The following is a 16,641-nucleotide window of genomic DNA, read 5'->3' as shown; positions in this document are numbered from 1 at the left end:
TTCTTTTAGAAAAAAATGACTTCTCCCTCCCGTAAGCACAGGAACTGAGGAGTGCACTGCACTGCATTGGAGTTCATAGGCAGTGAGGCATCACAGGCATTGGAGTTCATAGGCATCCATTTCCATGAATGCCACTTCACCCTGCTGGAGCTGAGTGCAGGCAGCCTTAGAGCTGGTGCCAGCCATAGTGACAGTTGTCAGCTTGACCATTTGTTGTGTTTAGCATAAGACTTGGGTTTTTAGGTTTTTACTACTTCTCTTATAGTGACTTGGTTTTGGCCTCTGTAAAACAAAGTCCTGTGGTACCCTTGGGGATGAAAAGCATCACTCGTGTTTCCTATTTCTGAATCTCAGCCTGGGGAGTTCCATGTATCTGCAATATTTAGCAAGTGTGCTGGAACTGTAGGGGTTGACCTGCCTGTTTGTTAAGCTAACCTGGGATAAGAGGAGGTGCCATGGGATTTATCAGCTCATCCATCACTCAGCAGTCACCCCAGCAACTGTGATAATGCACGAAGCTCAACAAGAAAACCACACGAAATTTCCCAAATAAATATGGATGCAAAAGGTAGGAAAATGTTAGTCTTTGAGGCAGGAATGGAGACTGAAGTTATTAATAGATTGTACATTTTACTACTGATGTAGCCCAGACATAACTGCAACCTGCATTTGTCTGCTTACTGAACTGCTGCTTTGTTTGGTTCCTGGAGGTGGCATTCAGTTGGGTTTAACAGAGAGCTGTTAGGCAAATTGCTAGCTTTCCTCTCTTGCCCTTTATAAAACATGTTTGGAGCAGCAACAGAGTTGTTACTAGAGCTTCAGGGGTCGCAGCGATCTGCTGTGCGGCATTCTTTCTACAAGGTTCTTACCAACCGCAGAGCAACTTGCTGCCTGAAGCATGAGATAGAATTCAGATGTGCAAGAACTCATCACCAAGCTGAATAATTACCAGAAAGTCAGGAGGTTCTCATTTCAGTATGTTGAATTTTGAGAGCTGAGTCTCCTTCTAAGTTGAAAAAAGCTTTTTGATGAATTTTTCTTAATTGCGCATCTTGGTTTAAGAGAAAAAAGTTATCATCACTGAAGTCCTTTTCAGGCACCCATGAATCATTTCATGAGGATAATAAAGGCTGTTTCGCCTTTTCCTTGGGCTGTGTCCATTATTCTTTATCATTATCTTGAGAACAGCAACTCTATCATTGCCATGATTGGCTCACAAATGGATGCACACAATACTTACACAGCAAAGCCTTTGGCAGGACTCATATTTTTAATTATTACAGGGAAATCACAGAGTTGGTAGCTGTGCTTGTGAGAAATATGGAAAGCCAACACCAGTGCTTGCTTGTTGAGGTTTAATTCTCAGCGTTGTGGTTGTGTTAGCCCTTCCATCTCACAAAGACCACAGTGCTGAGTGAGAAATGCATAGTTGGAATATATTGTGGTCTGCATACAATGAATTTTATGGAACATGCATTCCCAAAGCAGCACTGATTTTATAATACAACTGTTATGCTCATTGCAAGCTAAAGCACAGCATACAACCCCAAAACTCTTACTTGCCAAGTAACTCAGGTTTCTGCAAGTGTTTTATTTGCAAGTATCAGGCAGAGGTGTAAAATGCAGTCTCACACGCAAATTTGTCCAGGAGAGTACTTTAGAGAAGCCCTTTGCCAGGCTGTTAGAGAGGAATAAGCTTCTCCTGCCTTTAATCTTAGTGACCGATGCATTCAAATCTCACCAGCAGCTCTTGCTGCTTCCTCCTCATCCTTCTCTGCTCCTGACTTTTCCCTGGGGCAGAAAACACTTGCACAAGTCAGGCCAATTTGACACTGTGGGGGCTGGATGTCATTGAGGGCTGAAATGTGTTCACCACTGGGGCCCATGGTAGCACCTCTCTCTTTCAGCATGAGCGTTTTGGTGGTTGGTGGCACAGAGGTGGGCTCACTTTTAGGGGCAATTTTGGGTCGTGGTACACAGAGATGCGATGGGGCATGGAGTTCCTGGAGGCCAGCGGCAAAATCTCCTTTCCAAGCATTACCTGTTTTGCCCAGCAGCCATCAGTGAGTAATCAAATTGATTCCTTGCTTATGTTTCAAATTAGGCTGAAAGTCATTAGCCCAGTGCCCAAAGAACAGTTATTTTTGTCACCTGAGGCTGAAAGGTGTTATTTCTGGGGACAGAACCACCCTGGGTAAACGCTGAGCATAGATCAGGGTGACTCCATTGATAAGCAAATAGATTTGCTTATTTGCTATCAGAAAACAACAACAACAACAAAAAAAAAAAAAAAAAAAAAAAAAAAAACCACCCCAAAACCAGAAGCTTGAATCTATGAGCCTGAATTAAATCACTGCATATCTAAAAAGACTAAGTGTGTGTGTGCATGTGTGCACTGTATGTGTGTTCGTGTACGTGTGTACCTCTGTGTATGGAGAGAAGGAACAAACCTAACTTGTACTCTTTAAGTAATGGCTTACTCAGATATTCTTTATTGCTCTGATAAGTGTTGTAATTCTGTGAGATTTAAAAGCAATCAGAAATCTACTTTGCACAAGCCAACCCGTTTTTTTTTTTCCCGCTGGAAAATGCAATCAAAATGGCAAGGACTTTTGGCAATAGAATGTCCAGATAAATATGCCAGATTCTTTGCAAATGGAATTATTAAAAATAGTCACTATGCTGCTAAAAACTGTTATTAAATGTAATAGAAACTATTGTGTTAATATATTCACAGTACATAATTTATTCTCTGAGTGCATGTAAAAGGAAAGGCTATTTTCTTTGAATTTTTCCTATGCTGATATTGTAAACTATATGACAGATGGGTCAAGTCCTGATTGCAGTATTCTAACATTTGGAATAGCAAGTAACATATTTGATAGAGCTGGCAAGTTTTTATATATGATTCAACCCAGAATATAAAAGCCACTAGAATTCCAAGTTGAAAATAATTAAATGAGCTGGAAACGATCAGGAACCACACATTTTTAAGTGACAGATTTTTTTACATGTTTAAATTGCACAAGAATATTTTATAGCTCCCTTTAACCAACAGTGACGTTTAATTCTAAAATGTGTAATTGATATTTACAAAGCAATTAATTCCTGCGGCTCGTTATTCTATTGCTAAATGTACCTAGGCACGGGGGCACTGGCTTCAAGCGGTCGTTTTTGGTCACCTTCTGTGAACTGCAGTTTTAGCTCTGTTTCCCAAACGGAGGTTTCCCACTGGCCACATGAAGTGCAGTCCCACACTTGTGTTGGGTGCTTGGCTTTCTGATTGCGCAGTGCCGTAGGATGTTAGAATCTGCTGACTCCTCGAATTTTTGTTGTCAAACGGTGTCATTCCCGTGTAACTCCTCAAGCACCAAGAAGCAAAACCCAGCGGCTTTTTCCATGTGTATTTGATCATTTCTGCTTTTGTTCCTTTCGAAGTTTCCATCCTTTTGTCACTGTTATGACGTCATTGTCTCTTTACTTTTGGCGTCCCTCCGTCACGCACCAGCAGCCCGTCCATCCAAGCCTAAGCCACCGGCTGGGCCGCCGGCATCTCCTCAAACGCAGACTAACATGATAAATCATATGCTCAAAGGCATGGCCAAACAGACGCCAAGTACTGTAATAGTCTTCCTTCCATTTATTCAGTGGTTTTCTAGCCTGGCAGTTGCTTGTTTAGCCTTAGCAAGCTAGTTGTCATGTGCAGCTTTATAAACCACCTAGCGCGATGTGGTAGGTTTGTAGAGATTTAGAGGTAGCATTTATTTCAAAATGTCCACATTTTTTTTGTCTAGCAATGTCTGACATATGCAACATTTTCAAATATCAACGTCAGCACAAAATAACATTGTTGTTGCATAACATTTTGCATGAAAACTATAAATATGTATGAGCTTTACATGATGTTGGATGAAATGTTTGATAAGTATATCGTATATGTTTCATGTAACTGTCAGTGCTCCAGCTATCTTAGCGGAATATTCTGATGTATAGTAACTTAACCAGGGAAATATTTAAAATAAGAAGAAAAAAAATTAAGATTGACATCTGCTGGCTGCCAAAGTTGTATAAGCATCAATATTTTCTTTAAAGACAGCATCTCTGAGCAGTTGTTCTTATTAACACTTTTGTCTTTTAGTTGTATTTGAGAGCAGATCAGTGTTGCAAATGAGAGTGGGTCTGATGCTGCTCTGATCGATGGAAAAGCTTCCCCTTGGCTTCAAAGGTGCAGAAGCAACCAGAGGGACATTTCTTTGGGATCTCTTTGCTTAAAAGGAAGTTTTCTTGTAACCAGTGAGGTGTTGGGTTGCATAGGAAGAGGGACAATGAGTAAAGCACTAGTTCTCTGATTTTAGTGTTTGCCCAATGGAATATTTTAAGGACAACCTGGGAGCGTTATTGATTCCAGTGCTACAAGAGATGAAAGGGAAACCAGAGAGGAAACCCTAAGGCCCCTGTGCATGGTATCCATCAGCAAAAGTGTAGCATTAATTTGCCTTGATGCATCCCTCAGCTGAGCTGAGCACCTGCAATGCCAGATCTCTGCTGGCCTGGCTGCTGGGCTCCTCTGACAGCAGCACCACATGCCTCTCTCACAGCCCCTTCTGAGAAATGTTCCTCTCCTCTTCATGGGAGATTTTTTGCCTTAAGAATAAATCCAGTGAAGACTGGGAGCAGGTGAGATGTTAAAATGGAGATTTGAGTCCTCAAAGCTTGCCAGGCCTTCAGCAAGTTGGGGTTTGTGTTCTGGGGCTCTTCAGAGCAAAGTGGGACATCTGTGTGCAACCACAAGTTGCTGTTCTGTCAGCAAAGAAAACCTAAGCACTTAGGTATGTGCAAACAGCTGATGCATGCAGGAATATGGAGCAAGGTGCTCACCTGTCTTTCACTTAGGCATAACCCAAGCTGCTGGCTTAGTGTTGGACATCCCAAGGTGAATGCCTTGCTGGTGGAGGAGCTATGATTCATGCACCTCTAGCATTTGGCTTTGTTGCTCTCATTCAGGCTATTGTATGCTGCTCGTGGCAGCGCACTGATTTTACGGCCCTTTGGGATTTTTTTGGTACTTCACCTGCTTATGAAGTCTCCAGGTTTAATATCACAGAGACCAAAATGTTCATAGGTGGATAGGTATGGGCTGGCTGATGTAGCTCCTGAAGCATAATCCTGCTCCTTGCCCAGTCTACTAAGCAGAGCTGGGTTTGCAGCCCATCATTAGCAGGAGAAACACCTCTGCAGGGACCCACTGCAGCACAGGCACATCCCCAGGGAGCAGTGGTCCTGCCCTTCTTCTCCTTGGAGCTGGGAGTGCTGGTGAACCACCGTATCAGGTCACAGAAGCCCCGTTGGTTGCACTCAGCCAGCTCTGTGGAAGCTGTTGTTCAATATTTATTCTCACTGTTTTATTTTTCCTGTTATTCCTGTTGAAATACTCTAAGTTGAAAAACTTAGATGTTCCAGATTGTTAGCACCTCAGATTTGTAATACATTAATACCAGTTACCTGGAAGAATATGATTTGAGTGTTTTTAAAAATCTGTTTAGAAAATGCTGCAAAAGTACTCAATAGATCTAAAGCACAAGCTCCAGGATTTAAACTCCTTGGTTTGTTTGCAGGGTTCTTGCTGTAAATTTGCATCTTCTCCCATATAAATCTTATGTATGAACGCCTGGTGGGCGTTACCACTTTCCACTCCCCCCAGCATGCGTAACTTCTCGACCTTTGTGGAGTTAAATCCTGGAGCAAGCCAGACCTGCAGCTTTTGCTTTCAGTAGCAGGTGACATTTAAATTGCTCGAGTTTAACGATTTGTTAAAAGTATGGAGAGATTTGTTTCAATTGATCATAGAAGTATGTTAAGTCATACAGACACGATCTGCAATGCATCATCTACTCTGTAGGATACATACTGTTCATATATTAGTGGCCAGATGCTGTCTTTAGGGAATGTAATGTTCTTATTTGAGCTAATAAAGTGCCACTGCCTCACCATAAAGCAAAACAACTCTGACTATATTGTGAAATTTGGAGCTGGAGCACTGTATTTTCATAGTATAATAACGAATGTGGCTTTCTGGTTTGCACAGTACTAATTATACAAGCATTTAACATATGCATGAAAAGATCTTTAAAGCTGTAGAGTATTATGGGATTTTTTAAACCTCTAAAATTACTTGCTTTACATCGAGCTTTTCACTCTGCCTGCCTTTTAACTCGACTTCTTGTACTACAGAAAATGTAGGCCGGTTAGTCACACCAGCTAAAAAGTTAGAAGACACAATACGTCTGGCAGAATTGGTAATTGAAGTCCTCCAACAAAACGAAGAGCACCACGCAGAGGTGAGCAGCGGTGCCCTGTGTCCTGCAGCTCTCGAGCAGGGTCCGGTCGGTTGCTGGTGGCTTTGCGTGCTTATGGGATGTCTCCTGAACAGGTGCTGGGTTATCTTTTTTAGAGGGCAGCCATGGGGATGAAGTGTGATGGAGGCACATGGGACAGGTCAGGAAGACTGCTTTTCCATAGGGCAGGGAGGGCCAAAGGGGGAATTGATTACATTCTGCTGTCTGCTGCATCAGTCCGCAGCACCAGCAAGAGCCACGTATGTTCACCACCAGCTCCATACTAGAGCAAGCCCATCCTCTTAACTCTTCAGAGTGCTTTAATGGAAAGATTCATGTTTTAAAAACACTGAAACCATGTCAGGGGCAAATAGATGTTAGAGAACACTGAAGCTCGACCCTGGAAGCACTGAGCCCCGTGGCAGCTGGCAGTGCTGCCAGGACAGTGCCACCTCGCAGGGACTGCCCCAGGCAGCGGCGTTGCCCACCCATGTAAGTATCTGCAGGATCGAGCCCTGTGTTGGCTGTAAATCTGGTGCTCTTGGCTAAGTATTGGAAAGTTGATCGTTCTGAATATCAGAGCGAACAGTTACTGTATATGACTGTAGGAATTGTTACACTCATTCACTCTTTTCTCTTTTCCTTCCCATTTTTGTATATACTCACTATATTTTGCATTAAGAGCGTTTGATAAATAATTTCACAGTCACCTAAAAATCATTCCGGTGTATATTAAATTTGCAGTATAACTTAACTTATTGATAATACACAACAATCCACGACACCCAACTAATGCCTGCTTGCATATTTAAATTTCCTCCCTGTTTTTCTACTGTTCATTCAATCTTGGATGATCCTGTCAGGGGAAAGAGGTATGTGACTAAACCGAATGACACGAGTCACTCCTGTCATATTTCGTGCATGCCCTCTCAGTGCCATGTTTCCTACTGGGATTTTACCTGGTTTGCCCTCGCTTCCGTAACTTTGACCAAAGAATGTAACAGCAACTCCCAGTCGGCTGCTTGTGGAGCTGGTAGCCTTACACAGAGGGTCAGTGTGGCGTAGCAGTCCAGTCCATGCATGTAGCAATGGGTATATTTTACGAGCGCTGCAGTTACATCCCAACACAACCCTACCCGCCTGGAATCTCTCCTCAGCCTGTTGTTACCTCTGTTGTTTTGCATTCACCTTGATCTATAGTACACTGTGGTGGAGGTGGATTGAGTTCTACACAAGTGACTAGAATGGTAGTGTTCTTCCTCTGGTTTTGTCTGTATGTGCCTTGTACTGGATATACAGTATTTATATGTAGAGAGAGAATATACGTGGTGAAGAGCAAAATGAACCTCGCTTTTGCAAAAGCAGGGGTTGCCTGAGAGCTCTGCACTTACACACGAGCTGCAGGAGCTTGCCCGAGGATGATGAGTGCTTTATTCCACTCATCACCAGCTTAGGCTGTGTGTGCAACCAGCCTGGAAACAGCTGATTTTAAAGCACCAGTTGTTGGGAAAATAGTGGACTTTTGCAGCAGGCAGCTAGAGGGCCCGTGGTGTTCAGCCAGCTATGCTGCTCTGATCCTCACATGGAGGAAGATTCAGAGCTGTTCTTCAATGTCTTCTGTGTCACAAGGCTTTGATTAGAGACAGAAGGTTAATGCCAACATGCGTAGGAGGCATCCTGGCCCCTTGTTCTGAATGGTGACCTGGAGGAGTGACATTTATCTCTGTCCAGAAGCCCAGCACTCTGTCGGTACGTTATTGAATCCCTGTCCCAAGGGTTTTTGTGGCATTTCAGTAGTGTTCAGGCAGTGGGCCAGCTCTCTGCACACTTGGAATTGCACCCAAAGGAACAGAGAGACGAGAGCCTGGCTGATTTATCACACCATCTTTATTATGCGTTACAGCCCCATTATCCTGCTCCTCTCAGTGAGAAGTGCTGAGATACTGCATGTTTTTTCAAATTATTCCAGATGAGATTTTTTTTCCATCTTGTCCTTCTGCCTGGAGGTGAGAAGGTTCAACCTGCAATGTGAGACTCCTTGGTCTGCTTTGGATGTTCAGCAGAATTAAATGGCATCACTTGCTGAAGGAATGCCTTCTTCTCTGAAAATCATGAAATTTTTCCATTAAAATACACCCCTTTTTTTCCAAACATGGACATCCAGGCAGACATGCTAGTGAGAACCCAGAAAGCAAAACTCAGAGCATGGAATATGTTCAAAAGCCATTAGACCGAAAGTGTTGTGTCTTATCAGTGGGGTTAGTCCTACCCATCAGAAAGAAGCACAGACAAAAGTGCAAAAGAGACAGTGGTGCCTTGGTCCTAGGTGAGAGCAGGAGGTCTCTGCCATTGCAATATCTCTCTCACCAGATATCTTCCAGCTCCATTTTTGTCTCCCTGGATGACTGATGGCACATGCCAGAGGCCGTGGTCTTCATGTATTTCTGAACTCATGTTCTCTCTCTATGTATACATATGTGTATATGTATATATGTATTTTAACCCTTTGAGGTCATACATATATACATGTGTATCCATGTGTAAAACATACAATAATAGGTGTGTTTGGCTAGAAAGAACACTTTTTTTTTTTGCCTTTACATTCAAGTAAAGCAGGTAAGTAGATGGTAAATACAGAAAATGTTACCATCTTGAAGGAGCTCTTCAAAGTGTGGTGGTTTTTCTCCCACTGCAGGAGGGTCTGTCCTCTGAGAATAGGGAGGAGGAGGTTGGGGAACCTGACATGAGTTAGAGACATGTGGAGATAAAATTTGACTCAACAGAAGGGAAATGGTGACTGATTTGGGCATTATTTCCCCCCTACACCCCCAAACAATGTGCTTTTCTTCCTCATTCTTTTAAAATAGCTTTTTTTTTTTTCTTGTTCTTTGTGGAAGCAGGTTTTATTGCAGGACTCTGCAGCAATTATGTCGGAGTTGTTGCAGAAGATGCTCTCTCACTTCCCCTCTCTTCCACCCCCAGGACCTTACTTGCCACTGGCCTTTGGCTACTCTTCATCATAGTAGACATTGGGCTGCCCAAACATCCCAGGGATGGAGTTGCTTCACAGCACAGTTCATCTCTTCCATGCCCTCACCATAGGGCTGGTCCAGTACAAAGATTAGCTTGGGGTTCATTTGTTTTTTTTTGGCTATTTTACATCTGAGATGTGCTCTGGGTGTATAATGCCCCACGTCACATCCAACCTATGCATGTCTTATCACCAGTTTATATCAGCTCATGGAATAATAGCAGAGTGATGTCTGTCTGCTTTGTATTTTGAGGGACCAAAGGAATGGAAATAGTCCCAAAGACCTCCTGACAGCATCACTGCCTGGTGAGAAGTCAGTCCAAAATAGGAACTGTTATAGGGGTCTATGGCACTGACCTGGTTTGGGGGTATGAGTCCCTCCCTGTGGCCAAGAGAACCCACAGCTGGACTTGTTCTCTGTGTCTCTCTAGAACAGCATTAACCAAAAACATTCTGCTTCAGTTAATCAAAACAGAACCCTAAGAAAACTAAACTCTATCGTGCTTATTCACATTTGCCAAAAGCTTCCATCCAGGAGGCAAAAAACCCCTCCCTGAACTCAGTTCCTCTGAACTGAATGCATTATGCCCAGTCTTTTCTGTTCTATCTCTAGTCTTCCTCCTATGCTAGAGGTTTCTTTCTCTTGCAAAGTGCTGAAAGCCATTTCTCAGATTCCTTAAGTCACTGAGTAATTTTCTGCTGCTTAGAAATTATAGCACATGGTCCTAACGACAGCCCTTCTCATACTGCATGTTCCCAGCCAGAAGTGATTACTAAACACGCATGCATGCGTCTGGAACATTCACATCTGAGCCATGTATGATGTGAATGTCACGTCAGAGGGCCCGTCCAAGTGAGTCTGAAGGACCCATGTGCATGAGAATGAGTTACTTCACTGATCTTTTTTGGTTTTCAAGATTAGATATATATTTTTTTTTCCTGCCTCTTTGAAAATACAGGCTTGTAGACTTATTTATTTATTTTTTAAAATCTTGGCATGTTGGTAATGGAGCTTTGTTTCCTGATAAGTAGCATTAATGAAGGTGGTAGTGTATTTAGATGACGTGTGTAGCTGGCCATGTAAAATGAACAGTGCTGTAGTAACTTCCACAGGTGATCCTTGAATCGCTTCCAAATAAGAGTGAGTGGGACTTAGGGCAGATTTTAATGTCTTAGGCAGCTTTTAAAGAGAAATAGAAGTAGTGAAGCCAAATAAAATTTAAACTGCTGAATAACAGCATAAAACCCACCCACAGTGAAGAAACTCCCCAGTTTCTATCATTTAGAATACAAATCAGTTGTTTTCTGATGATTAGCATAACTAAAGATGAATTCAGCAATTTATTGTAAATTGAACAGACAGAACCTTCTCTGCCATGTTACACCTGCCTGCCTTTATGGTGGAGCCCTGAATAGATCTTCTGCAAGAGACCTTTGTATGAAAGCAGCAGTGCCTAATTCCCATGATTAGCACTGTGTGTGCAGGCTAGCACTGGAAAGCACTGTTCTCTTTACAATAAAGGTAGTTTCCACGGGGCGCACATTTTTTGGAGATCCGTGGCCTAGCGTCCGTGACTGTGCTTGACTGGAACTAACACTCTGCTCTGTTATCTTTTTCTACCAAGGCCTTTGCTTGGTGGTCAGACTTAATGGTTGAGCACGCGGAGACCTTCCTGTCGCTGTTTGCGGTGGATATGGATGCTGCGTTAGAGGTGCAACCCCCCGACACGTGGGACAGCTTTCCACTCTTTCAGCTTCTAAACGATTTCCTCCGTAGTGACTGTATGTATTGTATTTTGGTCGTTTCTTTTCAGTGGGCGGCTCAGGTTACTGCTAATACTTCTCTGTGCTGCACAGAGAGCTGAGCTGGGTAGAGATGCACAGTGCAGACTCTTAGCATCGGCTTGGTTTGGTTCCACTCCCACTAGAAAAAAGCAATTCTCTGATGCACACACAGACACCCCTAAGTCAAATGCCTCAGATGAAGGTGAGAAGTTGAACTTTTATTTTGCTTCATCTTCTCAAGTCTTTTGTAACGGCTGCCTGACAGGCAGGGAATTATGTACACCGTCATTAAATGTGTGTGTTGTTTTATATGTGTGTACTGCATTTATTAAGCTTGGAGCAAACCAGTCCCTACTTTAAAATACCTCACCGAAGGGAGGAAAAGATTTAAATTAAATGAGAGTAAGAGGAATTCAGAAGCTTAGTGCTCTGTGAAATAAGGCGCTTCTCCAAGGCATGGAGAAGGCTCACGCCTTCAAACCCCACCACTCACGAAGCAGGGATTCATCTTCTGAGAGTGTCATGGTAGTGAGTAACTGAATAAGAAACAGTCCTCCTACCTGCAAAAGCCGTAATGTTTGCCATGCAGTATTTCTTACACGCATTTTATTCGCAGGAAGTAACAATGTATTTGTAACCTGTAAGTCTGACATTAATGGGAAAGAAGATTTGTTGTCTGTTAATCTGTTTCAATTAAGAAGCCATTCCTGCTGTCTTTGTCGTGAGCTTTGGTGCACGATGCCAGCTCCTGTTCTGTTCTCAGTTTCTTTCCGTTCACTGACAAACTCATTGTGTAATAAAGTGCCACGCTGTGGTTTGTTACAGAGCTTTTAGTAACAGTAGTTTCTTACTATACTTTTATTTATCTATTCTAGATAATTTGTGCAATGGAAAGTTCCACAAACACCTCCAAGACCTGTTTGCTCCACTTGTTGTTAGATATGTCGATCTGATGGAGTCCTCAATTGCACAGTCAATTCACAGGGGCTTTGAGCGGGAGTCATGGGAGCCAGTAAAGTAAGGAAACCTCCTTTGATACAATCGGAATTTGGGTGCAAATGGATGGAGATTCGTACAGAGATGAATTAGCAAACATTAGATCGGACATGCAGAAAGTGCTTGATGTTTTCTAGTTGAATGCTAAGAATAGAAGGCCTGAACTCTTCAAGGTTTTGAAGTTAATGAAGGAAATGATATTTGCTTTTTGAAATGCATTGCTGCCTCAGTTCAAACTGTGTGCTTTTGGATGTGGAAGCATGAAAATGTGAAAACTTTCTTAGCTGGCATGGCTTTTTGGATCCCATCCTACGAGGCCTTTTCCAGCGCTGCTCTTGAACTCAAATAACTCCTTTTCAGAACAAAAAACCTTGCTTTGCCATGTTCAGTACAGCCCCAGAACTTGAGTGAGTCATTGCTGTATTGATTTTTCCCAATACTCATTTTTTCTACCCACCCCATGGAGGGACAGCACGTCACCCCCACGGCTGGTGGTTGTTGGCTGCATCCCCAGCAGCTCAGCTTGTCCCAGCCTTAGGCAGCTCCAGGGGTGCAGGAGGGACCAGCCCGGAGGGGATGTGATGTGATGAGCCACCTAGCAAAACCAGCTCCATTGGATGTGGAAGAGTAGGGGGTGGCCAGCAAGAAATTAGTGGCCTGAGAGAAATCCAAATGGAACTCAGGAGCCGGTGAATATAAAAACGTGGCATTTGCTTGAGATTGCTGCTGTTATTTCACAGGTTTTGAAGCACTGCTGAACCCTGCTGTGCTTGCTCTAGAAACTCATATCGGGTCCTGTGAAGGAAAAGAATAGACTTTTCCTTCTGTTAACAGTCTTAAAAGGGAAAGATTGACCCTATGCAAATACCACAAGGCTGACAGTGCCCCAGACTGGGGACTCAGACCAGCTGACTTCTGCAGATGTATTTTCCCTGCTTCTTTGTGATTCTCTAGCCAAAGTTAAGTGGCACTGTGCTCTCAGAGGTTGCTGTGTAAAAGAACGTGTGGTCTTTCAGGGCTTTTCACACCAAATATGTTCGGTTTACAAGGAAAAGAGATTTTGTTCAGCAGCCAGCCTCCCATATGCAACCTGGAATCTGATTACCCAGGTTTTTTCTTTTCTTTCGTGAGCATCCTCAGCATCCATAAGGATTCTGCCTGCCAAATCACAGGCCTTTTCTTGACACCTGATCATCTCCTCTGTTTTGAGTGGGGTTAAGTGGCTGGCGTTCAGGAGTCTCTCTCACTTTCCATTTGCTGTCTTTGGTCTGCAGGCTAACAAGATTAAAAATCCTAAAAAATCTTGTTTCAAATAAGCAGATGTGACCCAGAAAACATAGAAGAAATAGATCTTTCGAGTAGGAGAATGCCATTTTTACAGCCATTCCTTCAAGCAGAATTGCACTTCGAAGTTAGCATTACCTTCGGTTTCAGAGTTCTGCTTTAGCAATGAATCTGTTTGTATTGCCTGTCTGTTATGAAACAGAGGCAGTTAATTCAGTGTAACTGTCCACCTCGTTTGGGCAGTCACAAGCAATTCATTCTGCTTTTTCTCTTTTTTTCAGAAGATGATATTATTTTGGCATTCAATGACTTGTGGCATAACTGTGGATGTACATGACTACTTGGCTGTGATATTTGCCTGTCAAAATGCTTTGTCCCTGGTATGCCAATATCTATCATTTTCAAGTTATCTTTGACACTTTTTCAAAGGTCTTTTCTCCGTTATGTTGTAGTGGCTTTGCCCTTTGGGGAGCTTCAGCTGCAGAATGCTTTGAGCATCACAGTTCCAAGCAAAAGCCCGGGGTGGATTATCTACGTGTCGTACAGCCTTCAGTATTAAAATGCTTTGTTCCAGCAGGGAAGTGGGTGCTTTTCACAAGAAGCTCATGTCCTTCTGGTGAAAGGATGAACTCTGGGTTTTTTTTCACTAGTTGGTGTTTGTTCTTGGTCTCGCGCACAGAGGTGTGAGTTGCAAATGCTGCCTTTGTGCAACCAGACCCAGCAAGGGGAGGAAACGGCAAGCAACAGAGGGTGACACATGCTGTGTGAAGGCAAAGGGGGGTGCTGTTCCTGAGACCTTATGACACCTTTGAGGCACTGTTCAGAACTAATTGTTGAGGATCTTCATCGTTTGCCTCCTGGGCAGACCAACTGCTCTTCTTTGGCGGATCTACAGTGAACTTGCAGGAAAAACTGAGGTCAGAGATATAGTTGGTTTCATTTGCCTTCCTGTATCTATTTCCTTTTTACCTTATGTGTCTACTGAAGCACAGTTGAGTTTTCAGGTCTGTGATGCTCCAGTATTTCAGACCAGCCAATTCCCATCCAAGTGGTGGCCTTCTGCTGCAGACTGTTCAGCAGAGCCTTTCTGGAACTGGGCCCACTGTCAGAATGTGGCTCCACGGCTTTCCTCTGCTTTGAAGAAAGGCCTTCAGGTTGGCCAGGAAGGGCAGGTCATTATAAATGTCTGCTGCACAGAGCCTCCTGCAGCCCCACATCAATTCTCTGCAGTGAAGTGCAAGAAGGAAGTCTCATTATCTCCTTTGAGCCAGGAAACTATTCCACAAAACAGAGACTTTGAAAGGGTATCTCTACATCATGCTTGCAATCACGGCTGAAATATGTAGCCCACCATAACCTGACCAGATGGCAGTTTGCAAGCATGTATTTCTTCTATTTTCATTGCTGAATACTCTGCACCTTATGCTACAAAGAGTTAGGTATAGAAATCACAAACAGTGAGGGAGATACTGTGAAGTACTGAAAACACGGGGGAAAAAGCACCGATGTGACGTGCTCATGAGGGCTCTGTAAGCTGCCTCTGCAGAGCTGCTGAATTTGCAGGGGGTCCTTGCCCTATAGCTAGAGCAGCTGGTGTGCTCGTATGAATCCATGCAGAGAAGCGTGGAACACTTGTCCCTCGCACAGTCATCCAAATATGGAGGATACAGAGCAGGTCTGTTCTCTGGTGAGCTGAGAGGTCTTGGAAAAGTAGGGTTGTGCAATGGGTTTTTCGTGCTAGCTTCCCAGAGAATGCCGATTGATCTGCAGCCAGCAGACACGTATGTGTGTGTGTGTGTCTCTGTGCGTGTGTCTGTCTTGGAAGATCTTTCTGAGCAAATGCTAAAGCCGGTGCGGGGACAGCCGGTTTGAGCTGCTCGATGAGGAGGAGGTTACTCACTGACCTGAGGCTGTCCCTGCTGCACTCTCATCCCGCCTTTAACATCTACTGATTGCTCACTAACCCTTTGCAAACTTTATAAGTTTATCTTTCACATAAAATGCAAGAAATGGAACTGTGTGATAATATTAATCATTGGAAGAGGATGTACTACAAAGCTGTAGTGCTAGTGAAAAATGTTTCCCCTTCAAAGAAAGCACTGCTGTAGTGAAAAAGAGTATTTTCGTTACTATTCTGGGTGTCAGTCAGAGAGAGGAAGAGCACAGGTTTGACTGCCTACTTCACTATAAGCTCTTTGCTTCACATCAAGGCTTTTGTGAAAAGATTTGCTCTCAAGCATTTGCTCATCCTAGGCAGGAAGGTAGTGAGCGTTTCTGGTGATGGAAGAGACAGGCGTCTGCCTCTTCAATCCGTAAACCATCACGTAGGACCTAAGCATTACATCAGGGCCAGGGCTCTCATTTAGCTCTGCTCTGAAACCAGGAGACCCTTTGGTAAAAGCACAGTGATTTCCTGCCCTCCTTCCAGTCCTGGGGCAGCCCTGCAGGAGTGGCCTCTGTGCATTGCTACGTGTTTCCTGCCATCAGCACCACAGCAAAGTGAGCGTGGGGATGCTGGCACGGTGTGCTGCCAGTCTGTCTGCATGAGAATTCCCTCGCAGGCAGCACAGGTGAAAGCCATCTCCATTGCCAACAAATGGGGTGAAGCAGAAGAAACCAAGATAACAAGCAGTATAGCTCTGGAGTGTACATCTTTTCTCAAACATATCAGGATCCAGTCCCAAAGCTTCTTAAATGAGACAGCCCTCATCTTGTTGATCCAAATGCCCACATTCCCTGCCTGATGGCTGAGGTTATATATAGCCATCTATATTAAATAGGCATGGCTAGCTTTTAGAGACAGTTTCTTGTCTTGGACCTGTGGTTTTTATGGTCTGAGCAACTGCGGGCTGGAACATTTGTTGGTAATATTAATCATTTTTTACAGGTCTCACTGGAACTGTTAGTCAGATAATTAGATGAGTTGAACCTGCAAAATTGTGCATGTCAATTCAGGAGAATATTTTTAAAATTAGTTACTGTATGTTAACGTAATATACGGCATTAGTTTGCTGTTCTGTTTCCTTTTAGGAGTACTAACTTATTCTTGCAACATATCCTTGCATCAGCAAAATAATGTGTTGTATAAAAGAAATATGTTTCCGTGTGAATATAGTATACTGTTTACTCTAGAAGTCACATTTTATTAATACAGTGTTTTTATTAATATAACACTGTCACTTCTTGAATTTTAATATTAAAACCAAAGGT

At 43.3% G+C, this 16,641-nt stretch overlaps 1 protein-coding gene across 4 annotated transcripts in view; it reads left to right on the top strand.

Moving 5' to 3' along the window:
- The window catches only part of CADPS (calcium dependent secretion activator), a gene marked incomplete at both ends in the record, with an annotated part of 173,015 nt that overhangs the window by 121,342 nt on the left and 35,032 nt on the right, over positions 1 to 16,641 (top strand). For all 4 annotated transcript variants that reach the window (XM_079540332.1, XM_079540330.1, XM_079540329.1 and 1 more), the window contains 3 exons: positions 6,232 to 6,338; positions 10,992 to 11,148; positions 12,027 to 12,168. In XM_079540332.1, coding sequence (XP_079396458.1) covers positions 6,232 to 6,338; positions 10,992 to 11,148; positions 12,027 to 12,168 — 406 coding nt within the window. The remainder of the gene's footprint in view (positions 1 to 6,231; positions 6,339 to 10,991; positions 11,149 to 12,026; positions 12,169 to 16,641) is intronic.

Source organism: Tetrao urogallus, assembly GCF_951394365.1.
Source record: "Tetrao urogallus genome assembly, chromosome: 10".
Classification (NCBI taxonomy): domain Eukaryota; kingdom Metazoa; phylum Chordata; class Aves; order Galliformes; family Phasianidae; genus Tetrao; species Tetrao urogallus.
The sequence above is the reverse complement of the archived record's forward strand: the minus strand, read 5'-3'. Positions and strand labels throughout refer to the sequence as shown.